The sequence below is a fragment of the Amia ocellicauda genome, chromosome 15, assembly GCF_036373705.1.
Source record: "Amia ocellicauda isolate fAmiCal2 chromosome 15, fAmiCal2.hap1, whole genome shotgun sequence".
NCBI lineage: Eukaryota > Metazoa > Chordata > Actinopteri > Amiiformes > Amiidae > Amia > Amia ocellicauda.
Genome location: NC_089864.1, coordinates 1,962,556 through 1,984,809, shown reverse-complemented (window position 1 = coordinate 1,984,809; position 22,254 = coordinate 1,962,556). Strand labels below are relative to the sequence as shown.

At 44.7% G+C, this 22,254-nt stretch overlaps 3 protein-coding genes across 4 annotated transcripts in view; 2 read left to right on the top strand and 1 right to left on the bottom strand.

The window, feature by feature from the left end:
* Positions 1-1,121: 1,121 nt before the first annotated feature.
* On the top strand, positions 1,122-4,890 carry lypc (ly6 domain containing, pigment cell). The gene is made up of 3 exons (XM_066723638.1): positions 1,122-3,394; positions 4,019-4,141; positions 4,425-4,890. Exons 1-3 carry the CDS (start codon positions 3,283-3,285, stop codon positions 4,634-4,636), a joined length of 447 nt encoding a protein of 148 aa, XP_066579735.1. The 5' UTR covers positions 1,122-3,282; the 3' UTR covers positions 4,637-4,890.
* A 1,466-nt stretch (positions 4,891-6,356) lies between these two features.
* clic1 (chloride intracellular channel 1) lies at positions 6,357-11,982 on the bottom strand. Of its 2 annotated transcripts, none has more exons than XM_066723633.1 (7): positions 11,866-11,982; positions 11,377-11,483; positions 9,094-9,203; positions 8,821-8,946; positions 8,331-8,437; positions 7,999-8,180; positions 6,357-7,860 (listed from the first exon to the last, which is right to left on the bottom strand). In XM_066723633.1, the coding sequence occupies exons 2-7, from the start codon at positions 11,416-11,418 to the stop codon at positions 7,699-7,701; spliced, it is 729 nt and encodes a 242-aa protein (XP_066579730.1). In that variant the 5' UTR covers positions 11,419-11,483; positions 11,866-11,982; the 3' UTR covers positions 6,357-7,698. The 2 variants fall into 2 exon arrangements, with proteins under 2 accessions (XP_066579730.1, XP_066579731.1); XM_066723634.1 differs by having other exon boundaries at positions 11,798-11,869.
* Positions 11,983-15,801: 3,819 nt separating this feature from the next.
* The window catches only part of msh5 (mutS homolog 5), a 28,037-nt gene continuing 21,584 nt past the window's right edge, over positions 15,802-22,254 (top strand). The window contains exon 1 of the mRNA XM_066723632.1: positions 15,802-16,183. Coding sequence (XP_066579729.1) covers positions 16,097-16,183 — 87 coding nt within the window. The 5' untranslated portion in view covers positions 15,802-16,096. The remainder of the gene's footprint in view (positions 16,184-22,254) is intronic.

Below are 22,254 nucleotides of genomic sequence, written 5' to 3'. Positions count from 1 at the left end.
TCTCTCTCTCTCTCTCTCTCTCTCTCTCTCTCACACACACACACACGCAGCTGCAGCGGAAAGTATGCACACATGGGATTCCGGGATCCCTTTAGTGGAATACATTATATATTTAAAAATCCCAGAGTTAAACCAATGCATGCTTTCTCATCGGGGTTAGTTTAGGCGCAGATTGAGCCCCAGAGAAAACACACGGCACTGAACCGAGTCGCTTTAATGGACGTCATGGCAAACGACGACCATGAAATGAGTCGAGGCACCGGGCAGTAGGTTTATTATATATATATATATATAATATTTGGTGTATATATATGGTAGTGTGCAGGTTCGTATCAATGGGAGGGTTAGGTTAGGGTTCTAGTATTTAGATTAGGATTCGTATGCATCAACAACGGTGTGTAAAATTAGTGTCTGTATAGTCTAATAGTAGGACTTTGCAAGTTCATTATAGTATGTCATTTAGCATAATATGTAAGTATTATTATTATGTATTATGTATCGTCATTATATTAGTGTTATTGATATGATTCATAATAATATAATAACTGACCATACAGTGGAAAACTGTGTCATGTCCAAGTAAATCTTAAATGGTATGTTTATGTTCATGACTGTAAAATGTAAAATCATAAAAATATGGTTAAAACCACAGTACGTCGCAAATACAACTCTGATGTTACTACTCACACACAGTACTGTCCTGTGTCCGTACAGTACATGGACAACTTCCACTCCATCCTTTACAGCTCTTACAGCAGAGACTGCGAGCAACTGTGTTAGCAAGTGTAATAATGTCCAGCTGTTGTGGGCCGCAGACAGACGCACACATATATATATATGTGGATACATTTTTCCAATAAATAAATTACAAAATAAGTACCTGCAAACCCCCTCCCTCACTCTCACAGTAACACCGCTTTCATATTATTTAGCCTACTTACCTTTTGAAGTCCAGATTCCTGTTGGGTTCGTGTTTATTTCTTTCTTCCTTTCTTTATTTTTATTTTTATTTATCTTTATTTTCTTGTGCTGTCACTTATTTCTTCGTGATTTCAGAAGTTATTGAATAATAATAATAATAATAATAATAATAATAATAATAATAATAATGTTTTCTATGTGACTTGTATTCTGGTTGTCACAATAATGTAATCTTTATTATTCTGTTGATTATTTTCTTGTATTATTTTTGATATCCTTTTTATCTTCTCGCCATCTTCACCACATATTTTGTAAACAAAGCAGCGGCGACAGATGTTTCCGCTTCTCAAATCTCTCTCTCTCTCTCTCTCTCTCTCTCTCTCTCTCTCTCTACACACACACACACACACACACACACACACACACACACACACACACACAATAACAGTACGGAGTACAGGTTGCCCTCTTGCGATGAAAATGCGGAATTGCAGCTTGAATGTTAAGAGTCGTCCTCTAATGTGTCTAGTGTCGGATAATGTAGGTTTCTCAGACTAGAGCCAGACAGAGATGGGATTGGGGGCTGATTGGACACTATAACACTGCGCCTATACAGAGAGACAGGCATGGACATCACAGACCCTCACCTGACACTACAGTACATTACCACAGCACTGAGAGAGAGAGGGAGACCATCAGGATTCAAAGGATAAGATCTGTTTATCTCTTTCTGCAGTGTCCAGTCAGTCAGACCTTCCCTGTCTCCCTCCTCCCTCTTTCAATCTCTTCCTCCCTTCTCTCTATTCCTGTCCCTCTCCCTCTCTCCCCTCTCTCTCTCTCTGTGCATGTGTGTCGGTGCTGGGCAATGTACACGTGGCTGTCTCGGAGGAAGCTGCACAAACAGCACGCCACATATAAATATACATCAGCACTTCATCTCCTTCCTCCTCCCTCCTCCTTTCTCCCCCCCTCTTCCTCTGTCTCCCCCCTTCCCCCTTCTCTCCCCCCCTCTCTCTCTTTCTCTCTCTCTCCCTCCCTTGCTTGCCCAGTCATGAGACTCTAGTCAGATGATAATCGTTGTGAAGACATCGCTCCTCATTATAGGTAATTGCTAATTTAATTACCCCCACCCCCTGCTCTCTGTCTCTCTGCAAACTCACAACAAAATACAACTAAAACGATATGTGCAACACTATAGTGTAGTGTAGTGTAGTGTAGAATAGCACAGGGGCAGGTAGCCCTGGTCCTGGAGAGCCACAAAAATCCGAAGTGTCTGTGGCCCTCCAGGACCACGGATGCCTGCCCCAGCTCTAGTACATCTCAGTATAGTGTAGTATAGTACAGTTCAGTTAAGTACAATGGAGTTAAACTAAATTACTTTATGGAATAATATTCTACAGTACCAAATAGTGCAATATGCCATAGCATGGTGTATATAGCCCAGTGTAGTTAAATGCAAGCAATAAGCCCAAGAGAGGGCCTGTGCATAGATAGTATTATTATATTATACATGCACTATAACACACCATAATGTACTGCTCTACATTTCACTACACTATACTATAGTATACTGTACTTTACTGTACTAGACCATCATTTACTACACTGTACTGCATTGTGCTGTACTGTACTAGATCATTGTTTATTACACTGTACTGCAATACACAGCATTTTATGATTTATGATGTAATGTAATACACAATACAGTAGTGTACTAGACTTTACTATTACTGTACACTGTGCACAGTTGTACTGCACTATAGTGTATTGTGCTATATTGTGCTGCCCTATACACTGTACTGTACTGTATTGTGCTTTACTGTGTACTGGGCATCTATCTCTGGGGTTTTCAACATTGTTATTATTGATTGGTTGAATGATTTGTTAGTGGGATTTCCCGCAAATAACAGAGAAAATCTACAATATAAACTGTACTGCCATCCTCTCCCTCATTATCTCATTAACCAGTTAAGTTAATTGAAGGGAGATGGACAGGGTCAGTGTGCTGCAGAGGACAGACACTACACACACAGTCAGAGTGAGTGATAAGAGTGAGAGAGGGGGAGATACAGACAGTGTGAGAGAGAGAAAAACAGAACCACTGCAGATCGAGAGAGAAGAATAGAGGGGAGAGACTAGAAATAAAGAGAGAGAGACTATTCTGGAGAGAGGTGTAGACTGACTGACTGACTGGACACGACAGTACCTTAACACTGTGCTGCCAGAGAGGGAGAAAGGGAGAGAGGACCGACAGACTAAGACGGGGAGAAGACCACAAGAGAAGAAAAAGGAGAAATAAAAAGTGTGGATCAGCGGAAAAAGCAGAAAAGACAGAAAGAAGAGGAGCTAAAGGGACAGTGCATGAAAGACAAGACTAAAGATACTCAAAGAGTGAAAAAAGAGAGAAAGACCCCCAGTCCAATGTCTCACTTTGGGTTGTTGCTCCTCACCCTCTCTCTGCTGTACTCAGGTGGTGAGTCAAAGTATTACAACTTACAAATTACTTACTAAAACTTACTAGTTACTATGTTACTATATAATCAATTATTCTATATTACCAATTAACAGTACTGTGTTACTGTATTAACAATTACTGTATTGATACAATCATGTTTCACTGGAGTGACCCTCTGCCTACTGCCAGTGACTTCAATGGCTCCTCAATTCATCTATAATTGCTTAATTGATTTTAAATTACTGGACTTTGTTTTAACACTTGAAGATGGTTTCATATGTACATGTAGAGAGAGTTGGAGTAGAGAGGGAACACTGTGAGAGAGAGGAGGTAGGGATGGACAGAGAGAGAGACAGAGGCAGAGGGCAAAAGAGAGAGATTGGTTCTTTCTCTCCTTCTCCCATGCTACAAAGCACTCACCCTCCAGTGACCAGAGTGTAGAACTACAGCTGAAGTCTCTGAATAATTAGTCAGAGAGAGAGATAGGGAGAGTATAGTAGTGTCCAGTCAGTATAAGTCAGTGTTTCTCTTACCCCTCCCCATCTTTCAATCCCTCTCTTTCTCCCTCTATCTCTCTCTCTCTCTTCTCTGGTCTCTCATTTCTCTCCCTCCCTCTCTCCTCCTCTCTCTCTCTCTGTACAGGGCAGTGCCTGCGGTGTTACACCTGTGTTTTCCCGGCTATCTCTCCTCTGGACTGCATCAAGTTCCCTCAGAAATGCCCCCCAGGACAGCGCTGCCTTTCCAGCAAAGCCATTGGAACCAGAGGTAACAGTGTCAAGTGTGTGTAATGTCTGAGTAATGTGTTGGTAAAATATAGGTGAGGCTGATGTAAATGTGTAATGTTTGAGTAAAGTTTGGCCATAATCGTGCATTCACTTTCAAAATATATATTTGTAATGTCTGTATAATGTGTGTAAAGTTGGGGTCAGGTGTGTGGGAACTGGGAGCAACAGCCTGTGTGTCATATGTGTGTAAACTCTGAGTAAAGTGTATGGAAAAAGAGGTTATGTGCACTCCTCAAGAGATTCCTACCTCTCCCTCTGCGCAGGGGATTTCCGCGTGGTCTTCTATGAGAAGAGCTGTGTGGTGGCGGAGCTGTGCGGCGCCACGGGGGAGAAGCAAGCCATGGGCCTCAACTTCACCTTCACCAACACCTGCTGCGACGAGGACCTGTGCAACGCTGCCGCCCCCCGCTGGCCGCCCCCCGCCCCCGCGCTCGGCCTGGCGCTCGCCCTGACCCTCGCTGCCCAGGGCCTGTAGAGCGGCCCGCCGGGTCACAGAGAGCGCCGGGGGGGCTGAATGCTGAGTCTTTATCCTGTGATACTGTACTGTTACTACTGACTGCTATTGTAACATGACAACTATACTGTATTGTTAATATTGACCGCTATTGTAACAAGACAATCACTGTAGCCATTGACACTGTATGACATCTATATTTGATACTGTGTCTGTTTTACCCTATAGCTTTGCAGAAGTTTGTAACATTAAAATTATAGTTTTTTTAAAGATAACCCTTCCTGTACTACAAAAGCTTGTCTCGGTTTTATATTTCTATTGTTTTGACAATGTATCAGAAAGTGATTTACAATAAATAAAAACATAAAATGTATTAACAGTACATATTTATATAATATGGGAGCAGACAGGGGCAGTGAGAGAGAGAGGGCTAGTTTCAAGACCAGTTCTCTGTATTCTTTAAACGGTTATTACAAAAGCTCTTAAATACACCTCTTAAACAGCTCATGCTCTGTGTGTCAAGGGTGTAAAACCTTTCTCCCTCTGTTGTTCACACGGTTACATATCTCAACATGTATAACATTTTAAGGCAGTTTTGAAAATAAACCCCAATACTTTCTGCCATTGTTTCGGTGGCTACGTAATTACGTCTATTACAGTGAGACGTACTGTATTTAATGACACTTCCAGATGCCTTGTACTTACTGTATTTTTGCACTTATGTTGTAAGTCGCCCTGGATAAGGGCGTCTGCCAAGAAATAAAAATATTAATAATAATAATAATAATTCCCCTTCTCTGGGTGCATAAACAGCACAAAATATCTCAACCATGGCCAATCAAGAAACAGTAAAACTCCAGAGCAACCCAACACTAGGTATTGATGTGATCTCACGAATATAAATAATAATAATAATGATGCTAATAACAATAAAAAAAAACACACTGTTCATTATCTATTACTTATTTCTCAATCACCTCGTCACATAGTTGCTGCAACACTGATTCAGCCCTAAGCCTGGAAGCATCCCGGTCGACTGGAATGAGTTCAGACTTGCTTATTTCTAAGGCGTGGATGTGTTCACTCTGGACAGCAGTCCGCAAACCCCGAGCGAAGCGCTGTGATCAGTGAGGGAGGTGGTGACGTCAGCGCCCAGCAGGCGAGGCTCAGGCATCCAGCCCCTGCCTCCACACCCACACCGTCCCCCAGGGCACCATGGAAAATCTGATCACACCGTGCACTGTATTGGACAGGACAGGACCGGACTGGACTGGTACTCTGAACTGGAATGGACTATAATACACAGGACAGGACCAGAGTGTAACCCATGGTGCTCTGATGTGGTCCACCCCTTCCCATCAGCATCGTTGTTCTATAAATAGCAAAGTGCCCTGCAGCCAGTAGAGGGCTTCATTGTCAAAGGTAAAACAAAAAGAACTCCACAGGTGCCTGAAAAGATGGGCAATTCAGGCAGTAGCTCACTGTATTAAAGCTCGTAAACACTAAACATTCTGTGCTACATCGGTTTGTGCGAGTGTGTGATTAGTTCTGACTGCAAGAAGCTGCACGATGTCGCCCCCTGTAGGGCAGGTAGGGTCACAGCACGCTCGAGTTACTTCCCAGGAATGCACTGGTGTTTGAATAAAGCCGAGCGGGAGCTATAATACATTGGAGCAGACACTCATTAGTTATTCACACTTGAGAAAACATCTCAATACAAATAATTTAACAAAAAGCACAATTCAAATAGTGCAGTTCAATTTTATTAAACATTTTTGTACTTTCTGTTCATTTAAGCCCATTTGCACATGATTCCAAATCCAATTAACTGACAAAAACAAACAGAATAAAATAAAAGGATATAAAACAGAATTCAGTCTAGAGATTTCAATTGGAGCCTCTGCTTAATTAAATTTCTTAAGTAGTTAATTATAGCTAATCAATCAATCAGAACAGGCGATAGTGCAACTGATTGTGGATGACATCGAGAGGGCAAAGTGGGGAGACATGGAGTGACTGAGAGGAGAGGTAGTAGGATGGAGGCGGGAGAGTGCAGGACGAGGGAGGGAGGGAGAGAGGGATGGAGAGCGGGGAGACCAAAAGAGAGGTATTGGGCAGGAGTAGGGAGAAGAGGAGAAAGGGAGGGAGACATAGGGGAGAAGAAAATGCAAATGAGGCAGGGATAGAAAGACAGAAAGTAAAAGAAAAAGATGCCCCTCGAACATTCTTCCTGGCTGAGAGTTGTAACATGAACACATAATAAAAACAAAAAAACAACATTAGCTAGCCCACTATATATATACATATACGTATATTTTAAAGTTATATATTTTTCTCTTAAAATTTAACATTGAAATTTCTGTGACTTGGTCCTGTAGCTCCCTGACTGCACAGTGACACACAGGCCTGCTGCTCCACACACTGATCTTTCAACGCCTCTCGCCCAGTGATCTACATTTAAAAAATTAACTCCGCTAATGGGATTTGCTCTCTGACTGACTGACACACAGAGACAGACAGACTGATTGACAGACAGAATTACTGACACTATCTGACTGATACACTGACTGACTGACTGAATTTCAAAGTGTGTTAGACCTGCGTTGTGTCTGTATACACTGTGTAATAGTTCAATGATGTGTGTATGTGTGTGAGAGTGCAGGCTGTGCAGTGTGTGTGTACAGTGTGTGAATGCAATGGGTTGGGTTAGGTTGTGTAAGTCCGTACAGTGTGAGTATTACTACTGTACTTGTCCTGCAGTGTGTGTTTTTGTAAGTGTGTGTTTACTTAAACATTTGCGCCTTTAGGATGCGTGTGTGTACAAGTGTGTGTCTACTTCATGTAACCGTGTCTCTGTGAGTATTACAGTGTGTTACAGTGTCTGTGTACTGCAGTATCCGAATGTGTGAATGTGTGTGATAGTATCCCCCCTTTCTCTGAGCCTCTCTCTACCAGACGGTGAGCCGTGTGTGCATTATAGTGAGTTTGTGTGTGTGTGTGTGTGTGTGTCTCTCTCTCTCTCCCGTCTTCCCTTGTGAGTTTTTAATACAGTATTTCTCTTTCCCCCATCAATCACCACCCCTCTACCGGAGGGCGCGGGCCACAGAGGCGTAGGCACTGTGCACCTCGGTGTCGGCGGGGCAGGTGGAGGCGAACTCCTCACGGGCATAGGCTGCGTCCAGGTATCGCCACAGCGACACAAGCGAGCGCGGGATCTCGAACCCACGGTACTTCAGACACACCACCTGGAGGGAGGGAGGGGGTTAATGTAGTGCAGACACACCGACGGATACACTGACAGACGGGCAGACACACTGACTGAGACATTGTTCAGTGTATCACTACAGTGACTAGTGTCCTGCCAGTGCAGTGTCCAGTCATACCTTGACAATGTGCAGTTTGGGCAGCAGGTTGCAGTCGGCCAGCGTGAGCTCCTGCCCATCCAGGAACGGCCTCGTGGACTGGCCCTCATCCTCCGCACTGTGCTCGTCGATCTCATCCGGCAGTTGGGTGGACAGGTATGTGTCCAGCTGCTTCAGGGCCCTCAGCAGACCCTTCTCCAGATCTGGGGGGACAGACAGAGGTGGGTTAGGGGCTCTGATCATCATTGTGGCTGTTATCTGGCAGTCAATCAAATGAATGTACTGTAGAGTCCAGTCAGTCAGTCAGCATATCAATCAGTGTGTCAGTCAGTCTTGCTCCCTCGGTCTCTTACTGTCGTTCATGCCGGGGTTGGAGTTCTTGATGTAGGCTGAGAACTTGGAGAAGACGTCCAACCCAGCAGTGTTGGACTCAGGGTTTCTTGCAGCGAGCTTAGGATACCTGATAAGGAGGAGAAGGAGAGGGAGAGACTTTTAAACCTCTTTACAAATGAAAGAGAAAACTGATCCCTACAATAATTTATTATATTATATATTATATATATATGTGATCTACACAAAAACCACCACAAAACGTAAAATTAATTACTCGACTGAGACAGTTGTTTTTGTGGTCAAATGATAGTGGGCACTTTTAAAATGGCCCCTCTCAGTCTGATGTCATTATCACTACAGTTCATGCCCTATTTTCTGACTTTATTCCTGCTGTCCCTCAGTGTCCAGTGTGTAGGTGTGCAGTGTTTAGTGTGATTGGTGCACTGTATGTCCAGTGTGTGCAGTATGTTCATTGGGCACAGTGTTCAGTATTTTCAGTGGGCGCAGTACTTCGGGGGGCAGAGGTTCTCCTCCAGAAACTCCTCGATCTTGTTGGTGTCGGTCTTCACCTCCCCTCCATACAGCAGGAAGGGCGGCTGGGCCCCTGGGGCCAAGTCCTTCAGGATATCAGGCTTCCTGCACGGAAGGGCCACAGAAGAGAGGGCGTGACTACTGACAAACTATCAGGCAATGAATCAATGTATCAGTTACACAGTGGGTGTGCTATTGTGTCTTATCAGTGGGACACAGTCAGGGCGTCACAGTGTGTCAGGGAGTCTGTACCTCTTCATGTCCACAGTGGTGACATTGAAGGTAACCCCTTTCAGCCATAGCACCATGAACAGCCTCTGAGAGAATGGACAGTTCCCGATACTCTGACCGTCTGAGCCCGCCTGCAACAACAACACACACACACTGAGATACCACACCACACCACACACACATGCACACACTGAGAAACCACACAACACATGCACACACACTGAGATACCACGCCACACATGTATGGATCACACAAAACACAGGACCCTAATGGTGCAATGAGCTGTGATACACCATCCAACAATTAACCGTGAGCAGGACGAGCATACGTACGTGTGTGTGTGTGAAAGAGAAAGAGAGGAGTTCACAGAATCCTACAGATACAAACACACACAATAGAACAGGAAACAGTGAGATGAAGGGAGCGAGAGATGAGATAACAGAGTGAAGAGATTACTGAAACCAGATTTCAGTATAGCGTTACACAGTACAATCCAGCGCAGCGCAGTCTGCCCCACCTCGCCTCGACACGGCCCTCTGAGCACCCCACCCCAAAGACAAACAGCATGGGGGGGAGGGTGAGAGAGAGAATACAGAGGTATGAACACAGAGAGGGGAAATAAATAGAGAGACTAGATGACAACACAGTAGTGACACTCAGAAAAACAAACTAATTCACAAAACACCTACACAGGTGTTTAAAGACAGACAGAAACGTATCACTTTCCACAGCTCTTGGTTCTACTAAATGTTGCCTAATGCACAGTTGTTGTAGTACATGGTTTTGTATCACAGTCCCGCATCTAAAGTGCCATAACCCTGTATATCAATTAGATTGTGCTGTATTAGGTTGTACTGTACTCTACACTGTCTGCAAAAAAAATAATAATAATACTAATATAATAATAGTAATCCATGGGTAATCCAAGTTTTTACTGCACAATAAGGACATAAATGAATAATAATGGCGAGTTACGCTCTCCCAGGCTGCTCTGCACTCTCACTCTTAAGCACTGTCTTTGTAAACGCTGCTCCCGATTCCTTGTGGACTGTAAACACGTGTATCAATGTACTGTCACTTTTCCCATGACTACTCCACCCCTTAGCACACATCTGGGGCCGAACTGCATTGTGCCTGCACTTGTTAGCTCATTTGTACTAGGATCGGTGTGTTTTGTATATAGTATTTGTTACCCATTGAATTTTACTGCACTTTATAATGCTTTGTATATGTCTCTTGTGAAAACTGCATGCCTCCCTGCCTACATACATTAAAAAATAACTTGATAGCATGGATGGATGAATCACAACATACTATTTTAATATATTAATCAGTATTTAATCTAATGCACTAGAACAGTATAATTCATATTTTTTAACTGAAAACAAATATATGTATTGTTAACATGTTCTAGACGATTACCACGGTCTGCTGGGAGCCGTGGCCCCACCCGTGTGGGGGGGTCTCCTGGGGCCGCAGCCCTGTCGCAAAGCAAAGCCCCTGAAACAGTTTGTTTGAGTAAGGGAGGGACGGGAGAGCAGGCAGGAAGCTGCCTCACAAAGTCACCTTTGATTTCACACTTAAACCCCGGCACCCACTAACACTGGCTCCATTATGGTCTCTGCTGGGCCTTACAGAAAAACAAACAAGGTCGGCAACGCATTTAGTGTTCTCACAAAACGAGCATATACAGTATATATATATATATATATATATATATATATATATATATATATATATATATATATATATACACACACACACACACACATACAGAGAGAGACACCACCCCTTCCTTCGGAGAAAACAAACCTAGCGCTTGAACTGTCAAACAAGGAACTCTCGCAGATCCCCTCACTTCCACATCACTACGTGTGACAAGAAACGTCGCCTAAAGTCACATTTATCAGCACATTGTTAACGGCAATGCAGCTCGGTTTTGTTAGATACCCGAGGTGACACCTGTAGCCTTGTCGGCCCAGCTACACAACTAGTATACTAGTGAGAAGAGAAACTGTCTCGATGAGTTTGGAAACTTCAGTAAATGGTCTCCGTTCACAAACAGATACATGCGAACAATGACGGCGTTAAGAAGTTGCGGCTAGAGTTGCCAGCAACACGACGTCACACTGCAGCCAACAAAGAAACAAACGACATTAATAAAACTGTCAGACTGCACTCACACCTTACTATGGCGGCATGGCTCGGGGTCACCGATGAAACATCCGTGAGTAACGTCACAATGCCAGAGCAAAAGCAGCTGCTTAAATCATTATTAACGAGCCATTGCAGACACTAGTTACCTTCACGAACAGCTCGACCTGCGGACGCTCCTCGTCTGCCATTTCCTCGCGTTTTATTCGTCTTTAAAAAAGTGATTTCGTTGCTCTGTCCTTCCCACCACTCGAACCTGAATATAGAAACAGCATTTAGACGGGCAGCGACACAAAGAGAAAGAAAAAACACACAAAAAACAGCAAAACACATGTAGTATTATAAAGAGGTCCCAGCTCAAGCTGCACATTAAAATAGCTGATATTATTTAATAATAATAATAATATCAAAAAGTGCATTAGTTTAAGTCTTCCGGCGCTGGGCGCTGAAGTTGGTACAGGCAGGAAATGTGCTCTCCTGTAATGCACATCACTTTGAATATACCCTCTGCAAAGGAATAGCGCAACCAGATTTAATCAGAATATAAACTAACAAAAAACAACAACCCACACTCAGTTACAGCTCAATTTAACTCCAGAGATGTTATAGAAATAACCCTCACTGTGCACAATACTCACTGACGCGGGAGCACACGCCTATTTTCCTTTCTCTGGCGCTTTTTGCATCTCTCTCTCTCTCTCTCTCTCATTTCCTGGTTTCTACAGAAGACATGACCTAATAGCGAACAATACACTTCTAGCGAACTCGGCTCCACCCAGAACTGAGAGAGGGCGGGAGGTGCAAAAAGTTCAAAATAAACCGAAAGATGGAGAGAGAAATACAAGAGTGAAATTCAGAGTTACAGACAGAATGAGAGAGAAAACGGATACATTAACTGTGACTGACGGACTGACATATACACTGACTTACTGGCCGGCAGGGATGGCGAACCTTTTATTGCCTGGAGTGCCCAAAGTCTGGCTTGTATACTTTGCCAAAGGGTGCCAATGATAAATGAGGGATATAAAAGTATACAGGGGCTAAACAGCATACATATATTGGTTTTAATTAAGTTATTAAGCAAATATGCAATATGCCACCTTGAACCCCCCATATCCCTCTGCAGTCTGAGAGCAAGTGCGGCTCCAGTCTGCTGCAGAGTATGGAGCTGAATGAAGAGGCACACATTCCTCCCAAACAAATATATAAATATACAGGATCCATTTTTGCTCACAGATTATTGTCAATTTGCAAATATAAAAAAGCAATAGTAATAGCACTTCACTAGTTCGATCATTTTTGGAATATGTCTCTTTTTTATTTTGGACAATGAGAATCTTCAATCCTTACACACAGTAGACGTTTGTTCATTTGGCTGCATTAGTTTTGTTTTCACTTGCACTCAATCATTACCAATTACCAATTTCAGTGTATATTTACATTTTGTAAAACAACTAAAACTGGTAGATTAACATACACTGTGTGGCACTTATGTTTTATGAAAACAATAAAGCAGTGGTATCAATCTACCCTAAGTATGAGTGGCATAATTTAATTATTTGTTGAGAATTTACAACTTTCTTTGCCAACTTTATGAAGTTTTTAAATTGTCGGAGTGTTAAATATGAATGATTGTCGCCATTTCTCCATTTGATACAGGAGATAACGGTTTACAAAATGCTTTCCCCCGCATGTTCAACAAAAACGACATTGCTGACACAATGAATCACAACAGGACAGACTTACAGTTTGTCATCCTGCTCCTGCTCCCAGAGCGCCGCCCGCAGCATGAACAGTCATAACAGGAACATCTCGTTGGTGAAGTGCAGCCTTTCGCAGTTCTGCGCGTATCTGCGCAGCTCTACCAATGGGAGCGGAGGATTCTGCAGTTCTGCGCATAATTGCGAAAATCTGCGCACAAGAAGCCGACCTAAAACGTGAATATTCAGAAAATAACGTGGCGCTGCTCAATGACTTGGGGGCGGCGCCGTTACTGACAAATACACTGACTGGTTTTCTGAAGTGCCAATCAGGCGAGGCAACTGCCAATAAACTATCTAAATAAGTAAATCACTTGGCGTGCCAACCTACACGGCTCTGCGTGCCACTCTGGGCACGGTGCCACAGGTTCGCCATCCCTGCCCCATGGTGTTCAATTTTATGAAGGGTTTCCTGTACTATTTGCTTGTACTTTGCTCCATCAATTTTTCCTTCAGTCCCTGCTCAGGAGAAACATCCCCATTCCATGATTCTGACAGTAGGATGGTGCTGACTGTGTTGGGTTTGTGCCAGACTTACTGCTTGGCATTTTGATCACAAATTCTAATTTGGTTTAGTCATTTTTGCAGGATGACTCAGGTGCTTTGTTGCAGACTCCATGCAGGCTTTGAAACAGCTTAGTAATGGCTTCTTTCTTGCCACCCTGCCATACAGGCCAATCTTCTGGATATTGTGGACTGATACGCATGTTCTCCCATCTCTGTCACTGAACTCTTTAGCTCTTTCAAAGTTGTCATTGGCCTCACAGTGGTGTCCCTCACTAGTGTCCTCCTTGCCCGGCTGCTCAGTTTGGAGGGATGGCTGATCTAGGCAGTCTCTAGTGGTGCAATGCAGCTTCCATGTCTTGATGATTGAGTGCACTGGGCTCACAGGGACAGAGACATTATATTTTTGTACCTTCCTCCTGACCTGTGCTTTTCATTCCCTGACTGGCTTTGAAAGCTCCTTGGTCTTCATGGTTGAGTCTTTGTTTTAAATTCTCTTCCTGACCTAGGAACCTAACCGAGATGAAATCATGAGCACCCCCATTATTGCACACAGATGGAGATTCAAATTATAATTGTGTGTCTTGTTAAGGTCATTTCTTGCACCTGAATAAAATTAGATTTGCCACACCTAAGGGTTTGAATACTGACTGACTACATTTTATATTTCATATGAATTATCGGTTTACTTTTATTTTTATTTTTGCTTTGAATGTGTGGAGTAGGTTGTGTATATAGCACATATTAATTCCTACTTCAAAGTGTTATGACTGCAAGCTTTAAAGCAACAGGATGTGAAAATTGAGAGTGTCTGAATACTTGTGCAAGACACTTTGGCTGATATAGTGACACACAACACTGAACAATGAATTATTTCAACTGGACTCTCCTACCATCAGCCAAGTTTATTTGTACATTTCCATAAAACTGCACAATGATCTGATTCATGACTGGACATGTTCTGCTCTAAAGAAGGAGGAATTACTTTTCTGATGTTTTTAACATCTTTGTCATGAAGCTGAACAGTTGTGAAAGACCTGAAAACCCACTTACACCCTGAATCTCTCTCTCTCTCTCTCTCTCTCTCTCTCTCTCTCTCTCTCTCTCTCTCTCTCTCTCTCTCTCTCTCTCTCTCTCTCTCTCTCTCTCCCATTAGCCCATTGTCTTATTGAACTGTAGTGGCACTATCCACTAAGTAAGTCAGAATTTCCTCTCTGTGTGGAGGTGCTGTTTTACAGACTTCAGGAAAATACTGAAACAGTATCAACATTGTTTTGTTAAAAGGAACTGGAAGTAAGACAAGCGTCTACCAATAGCTTTGGTCAACAAGTGCATCAGAGAAACAAAACACACAAACAAGCAAACAAGAAACATGTCCTGTGCTCTGCTGTACTGGACTGCTGCAGAGTCACTGACTGGACTGGACTGCACCACTCTTGTCCACAGTGCATGAGTATTGTGTCCCTTTATCTTTATTAATCTGATTCGTGATTCGTGAAGACTTTCCTTTGACGTTTCGTACCACTAGCGCAAAAGCTTTGGGAAGAGTAAGCGGGTGTCCTAACAGAATAATAGGCCTATGAATAAATAAATAATAACAACAACAACTAGACATTAAAGTATCTGAATATATTCTGTCTACATGTGATACCTCGTTTTACACAATACATTATAAAACATGTATTAGTTGTATGGTAGAATACAGCTATCACTGATAGTTCACAGGTGAGTGTAGATAGTAGTAGCAATCAGGTTAGGAGTTGTGTGCTAACCCCCTCTAACGGGAGGATGAGGTTGAGCTCACGATCACTTTGCTAGACACCCCAGCACGACCATGTCTCAGGGAAAGTGTTTCAGTTCTGCCCTCCTGTGTATGAAGGGAGGATTGGTGTATGAAGTGTAGCACTGAAACTGTAGGCATGTGCTATGTTTGTCTGAAGGAAATAACACAGATGTTGCACAGCCTCAGCATGCTCCTGCACATTTCTATTTCACACAAAGAAATGGCACAGCTAAGAGTGCACACTTCTGATTGGCTATCAGGTGTGAGTGACAGCTGATTGGCTGGCGACCATCCAACGTCTCTGAATTACTTTCAGTGGCGCTAAAAAATGTATGATTAGTAATAATGAGAGCAAATCCGTGTGCTTTCACACACAGAACAGCTAATAAACCTCCGTGTAAAACAGATCAACCAACTCTTCCCGCGCAAAATCGCCGCGCGCCGCCCTTCCGAGAAAAGGCGCGAGTAGCCATGGCAACCCGGCGTGGAAGTTCGCGGTGGCGGTTTCTAGGCGCCCGAAACTCAGGACACAGACGCGATCACGGTAATTTAACGGCTGGCATCAATAAATATGCAATTAACTATAATTAAAATAAAGCCACAGACGCACAGCAGGTCAGGGAGATCGAAGCGGGATGTAGTGGATGGTTTTGGTCAGGGTTTTGAGGAGGCCTGGTTAGAGAGGCGTTTCTTTTGTTAAATAATAACAGGAGAGCAGCGCTGTGTTTATACTGATATCTGCTCTACTGTAAGCCGTTGTGAATAATAATGTCCGTGTGAGGGTGTCCTTTCTACAGCCGCTTTGACTGATTGACACTCAGGATGGAGGTGCAGGGAAGAGAGGGAGAGGGGGATGAGAGGAGGAGAGAGCAAAGACAGCAGGAGGAGGAGGAGAGAGACAGGTCTGATGTAAGTGAGACAGACTGAGAGAGAAACAGACAGAGAGACGGGCAGATAGACTGAGAGACAGAGAAACAGACAGACAGACTGAGAGACAGGCAGAGAGACAAACTGAGACATAGACAGATAGACTGAGAGACAGACAGACAGACTGAGAGACAGAGAAACAGACAGACAGACTCAGAGACAGGCAGAGAGACAAACTGAGAGAAACAGACAGACGGGCAGATAGACTGAGAGACAGACAGACTGAGAAACAGACAGACAGACTGAGAGACAGAGAAACAGACAGACAGACTCAGAGACAGGCAGATAGACTGATAGACAGACAGACTGAGAGAAGGGCAGAGAGACAGACTGAGACATAGACAGATAGACTGAGAGACAGAGAAACAGACAGACAGACTCAGAGACAGGCAGAGAGACAAACTGAGAGAAACAGACAGAGAGACGGGCAGATAGACTGAGAGACAGACAGACTGAGAAACAGACAGACTGAGAGAAGGGCAGAGAGACAGACTGAGAGACAGAGAAACAGACAGACAGACTCAGAGACAGGCAGAGAGACAAACTGAGAGAAACAGACAGAGACGGGCAGATAGACTAAGAGACAGACAGACTGAGAAACAGACAGACAGACTGAGAGAAGGGCAGAGAGACAGACTGAGACATAGACAGATAGACTGAGAGACAGACAGAGAGACTGAGAGACAGAGAAACAGACAGACAGACTCAGAGACAGGCAGAGAGACAAACTGAGAGAAACAGACAGAGAGATGGGCAGATAGACTGAGAGACAGACAGACTGAGAAACAGACAGACAGACTGAGAGAAGGGCAGAGAGACAGACTGAGAGAAACAGACAGAGAGATGGGCAGATAGACTGATAGACAGACAGACTGAGAAACAGACAGACTGAGAGAAGGGCAGAGAGACAGACTGAGAGACAGAGAAACAGACAGACAGACTCAGAGACAGGCAGAGAGACAAACTGAGAGAAACAGACAGAGACGGGCAGATAGACTAAGAGACAGACAGACTGAGAAACAGACAGACAGACTGAGAGAAGGGCAGAGAGACAGACTGAGACATAGACAGATAGACTGAGAGACAGACAGACAGACTGAGAGACAGAGAAACAGACAGACAGACTGAGAGAAGGGCAGAGAGACAGACTGAGACATAGACAGATAGACTGAGAGACAGACAGACAGACTGAGAGACAGAGAAACAGACAGACAGACTCAGAGACAGGCAGAGAGACAAACTGAGAGAAACAGACAGAGAGACGGGCAGATAGACTGAGAGACAGACAGAATGAGAAACAGACAGACAGACTGAGAGAAGGGCAGAGAGACAGACTGAGACATAGACAGATAGACTGAGAGACAGAGAAACAGACAGACAGACTCAGAGACAGGCAGAGAGACAAACTGAGAGAAACAGACAGAGACGGGCAGATAGACTGAGAGACAGACAGACTGAGAAACAGACAGACAGACTGAGAGAAGGGCAGAGAGACAGACTGAGAGACAGAGAAACAGACAGACAGACTCAGAGACAGGCAGAGAGACAAACTGAGAGAAACAGACAGAGAGACGGGCAGATAGACTGAGAGACAGACAGAATGAGAAACAGACAGACAGACTGAGAGAAGGGCAGAGAGACAGACTGAGACATAGACAGATAGACTGAGAGACAGAGAAACAGACAGACAGACTCAGAGACAGGCAGAGAGACAAACTGAGAGAAACAGACAGAGAGACGGGCAGATAGACTGAGAGACAGACAGACTGAGAAACAGACAGACTGAGAGAAGGGCAGAGAGACAGACTGAGAGACAGAGAAACAGACAGACAGACTCAGAGACAGGCAGAGAGACAAACTGAGAGAAACAGACAGAGACGGGCAGATAGACTGAGAGACAGACAGACTGAGAAACAGACAGACAGACTGAGAGAAGGGCAGAGAGACAGACTGAGAGAAACAGACAGAGAGATGGGCAGATAGACTGATAGACAGACAGACTGAGAAACAGACAGACTGAGAGAAGGGCAGAGAGACAGACTGAGAGACAGAGAAACAGACAGACAGACTCAGAGACAGGCAGAGAGACAAACTGAGAGAAACAGACAGAGAGACGGGCAGATAGACTGAGAGACAGACAGACTGAGAAACAGACAGACAGACTGAGAGAAGGGCAGAGAGACAGACTGAGAGACAGAGAAACAGACAGACAGACTCAGAGACAGGCAGAGAGACAAACTGAGAGACAGGCAGATAGACTAAGAGACAGACAGACTGAGAAACAGACAGACAGACTGAGAGAAGGGCAGAGAGACAGACTCAGAAACAGACAGACAGACTGAGAGAAGGGCAGAGAGACAGACTGAGAGACAGAGAAACAGACAGACAGACTCAGAGACAGGCAGAGAGACAAACTGAGAGAAACAGACAGAGAGACAGGCAGATAGACTGATAGACAGACAGACTGAGAGAAGGGCAGAGAGACAGACTGAGACATAGACAGATAGACTGAGAGACAGAGAAACAGACAGACAGACTCAGAGACAGGCAGAGAGACAAACTGAGAGAAACAGACAGAGAGACGGGCAGATAGACTGAGAGACAGACAGACTGAGAAACAGACAGACAGACTGAGAGAAGGGCAGAGAGACAGACTGAGAGACAGAGAAACAGACAGACAGACTCAGAGACAGGCAGAGAGACAAACTGAGAGAAACAGACAGAGAGACAGGCAGATAGACTAAGAGACAGACAGACTGAGAAACAGACAGACAGACTGAGAGAAGGGCAGAGAGACAGACTCAGAAACAGACAGACAGACTGAGAGAAGGGCAGAGAGACAGACTGAGAGACAGAGAAACAGACAGACAGACTCAGAGACAGGCAGAGAGACAAACTGAGAGAAACAGACAGAGACAGGCAGATAGACTGATAGACAGACAGACTGAGAGAAGGGCAGAGAGACAGACTGAGACATAGACAGATAGACTGAGAGACAGAGAAACAGACAGACAGACTCAGAGACAGGCAGAGAGACAAACTGAGAGAAACAGACAGAGAGACGGGCAGATAGACTGAGAGACAGACAGACTGAGAAACAGACAGACTGAGAGAAGGGCAGAGAGACAGACTGAGAGACAGAGAAACAGACAGACAGACTCAGAGACAGGCAGAGAGACAAACTGAGAGAAACAGACAGAGACGGGCAGATAGACTAAGAGACAGACAGACTGAGAAACAGACAGACAGACTGAGAGAAGGGCAGAGAGACAGACTGAGACATAGACAGATAGACTGAGAGACAGACAGAGAGACTGAGAGACAGAGAAACAGACAGACAGACTCAGAGACAGGCAGAGAGACAAACTGAGAGAAACAGACAGAGAGATGGGCAGATAGACTGAGAGACAGACAGACTGAGAAACAGACAGACAGACTGAGAGAAGGGCAGAGAGACAGACTGAGAGAAACAGACAGAGAGATGGGCAGATAGACTGATAGACAGACAGACTGAGAAACAGACAGACTGAGAGAAGGGCAGAGAGACAGACTGAGAGACAGAGAAACAGACAGACAGACTCAGAGACAGGCAGAGAGACAAACTGAGAGAAACAGACAGAGACGGGCAGATAGACTAAGAGACAGACAGACTGAGAAACAGACAGACAGACTGAGAGAAGGGCAGAGAGACAGACTGAGACATAGACAGATAGACTGAGAGACAGACAGACAGACTGAGAGACAGAGAAACAGACAGACAGACTCAGAGACAGGCAGAGAGACAAACTGAGAGAAACAGACAGAGAGACGGGCAGATAGACTGAGAGACAGACAGAATGAGAAACAGACAGACAGACTGAGAGAAGGGCAGAGAGACAGACTGAGACATAGACAGATAGACTGAGAGACAGAGAAACAGACAGACAGACTCAGAGACAGGCAGAGAGACAAACTGAGAGAAACAGACAGAGACGGGCAGATAGACTGAGAGACAGACAGACTGAGAAACAGACAGACAGACTGAGAGAAGGGCAGAGAGACAGACTGAGAGACAGAGAAACAGACAGACAGACTCAGAGACAGGCAGAGAGACAAACTGAGAGAAACAGACAGAGAGACAGGCAGATAGACTAAGAGACAGACAGACTGAGAAACAGACAGACAGACTGAGAGAAGGGCAGAGAGACAGACTCAGAAACAGACAGACAGACTGAGAGAAGGGCAGAGAGACAGACTGAGAGACAGAGAAACAGACAGACAGACTCAGAGACAGGCAGAGAGACAAACTGAGAGAAACAGACAGAGAGACAGGCAGATAGACTGATAGACAGACAGACTGAGAGAAGGGCAGAGAGACAGACTGAGACATAGACAGATAGACTGAGAGACAGAGAAACAGACAGACAGACTCAGAGACAGGCAGAGAGACAAACTGAGAGAAACAGACAGAGAGACGGGCAGATAGACTGAGAGACAGACAGACTGAGAAACAGACAGACAGACTGAGAGAAGGGCAGAGAGACAGACTGAGAGACAGAGAAACAGACAGACAGACTCAGAGACAGGCAGAGAGACAAACTGAGAGAAACAGACAGAGAGACAGGCAGATAGACTAAGAGACAGACAGACTGAGAAACAGACAGACAGACTGAGAGAAGGGCAGAGAGACAGACTGAGAGAAGGGCAGAGAGACAGACTGAGAGACAGAGAAACAGACAGACAGACTCAGAGACAGGCAGAGAGACAAACTGAGAGAAACAGACAGAGAGACAGGCAGATAGACTGATAGACAGACAGACTGAGAGAAGGGCAGAGAGACAGACTGAGACATAGACAGATAGACTGAGAGACAGAGAAACAGACAGACAGACTCAGAGACAGGCAGAGAGACAAACTGAGAGAAACAGACAGAGAGACGGGCAGATAGACTGAGAGACAGACAGACTGAGAAACAGACAGACTGAGAGAAGGGCAGAGAGACAGACTGAGAGACAGAGAAACAGACAGACAGACTCAGAGACAGGCAGAGAGACAAACTGAGAGAAACAGACAGAGACGGGCAGATAGACTAAGAGACAGACAGACTGAGAAACAGACAGACAGACTGAGAGAAGGGCAGAGAGACAGACTGAGACATAGACAGATAGACTGAGAGACAGACAGAGAGACTGAGAGACAGAGAAACAGACAGACAGACTCAGAGACAGGCAGAGAGACAAACTGAGAGAAACAGACAGAGAGATGGGCAGATAGACTGAGAGACAGACAGACTGAGAAACAGACAGACAGACTGAGAGAAGGGCAGAGAGACAGACTGAGAGAAACAGACAGAGAGATGGGCAGATAGACTGATAGACAGACAGACTGAGAAACAGACAGACTGAGAGAAGGGCAGAGAGACAGACTGAGAGACAGAGAAACAGACAGACAGACTCAGAGACAGGCAGAGAGACAAACTGAGAGAAACAGACAGAGACGGGCAGATAGACTAAGAGACCGACAGACTGAGAAACAGACAGACAGACTGAGAGAAGGGCAGAGAGACAGACTGAGACATAGACAGATAGACTGAGAGACAGACAGACAGACTGAGAGACAGAGAAACAGACAGACAGACTCAGAGACAGGCAGAGAGACAAACTGAGAGAAACAGACAGAGAGACGGGCAGATAGACTGAGAGACAGACAGAATGAGAAACAGACAGACAGACTGAGAGAAGGGCAGAGAGACAGACTGAGACATAGACAGATAGACTGAGAGACAGAGAAACAGACAGACAGACTCAGAGACAGGCAGAGAGACAAACTGAGAGAAACAGACAGAGACGGGCAGATAGACTGAGAGACAGACAGACTGAGAAACAGACAGACAGACTGAGAGAAGGGCAGAGAGACAGACTGAGAGACAGAGAAACAGACAGACAGACTCAGAGACAGGCAGAGAGACAAACTGAGAGGCAGACAGACTGAGGGACAGATAAAGGACAGTGACAGGAGATAAGTCTCTGCTCCCCTCATTTGCCATTTGAAAGGCACTGATTTAGTGTAATAGT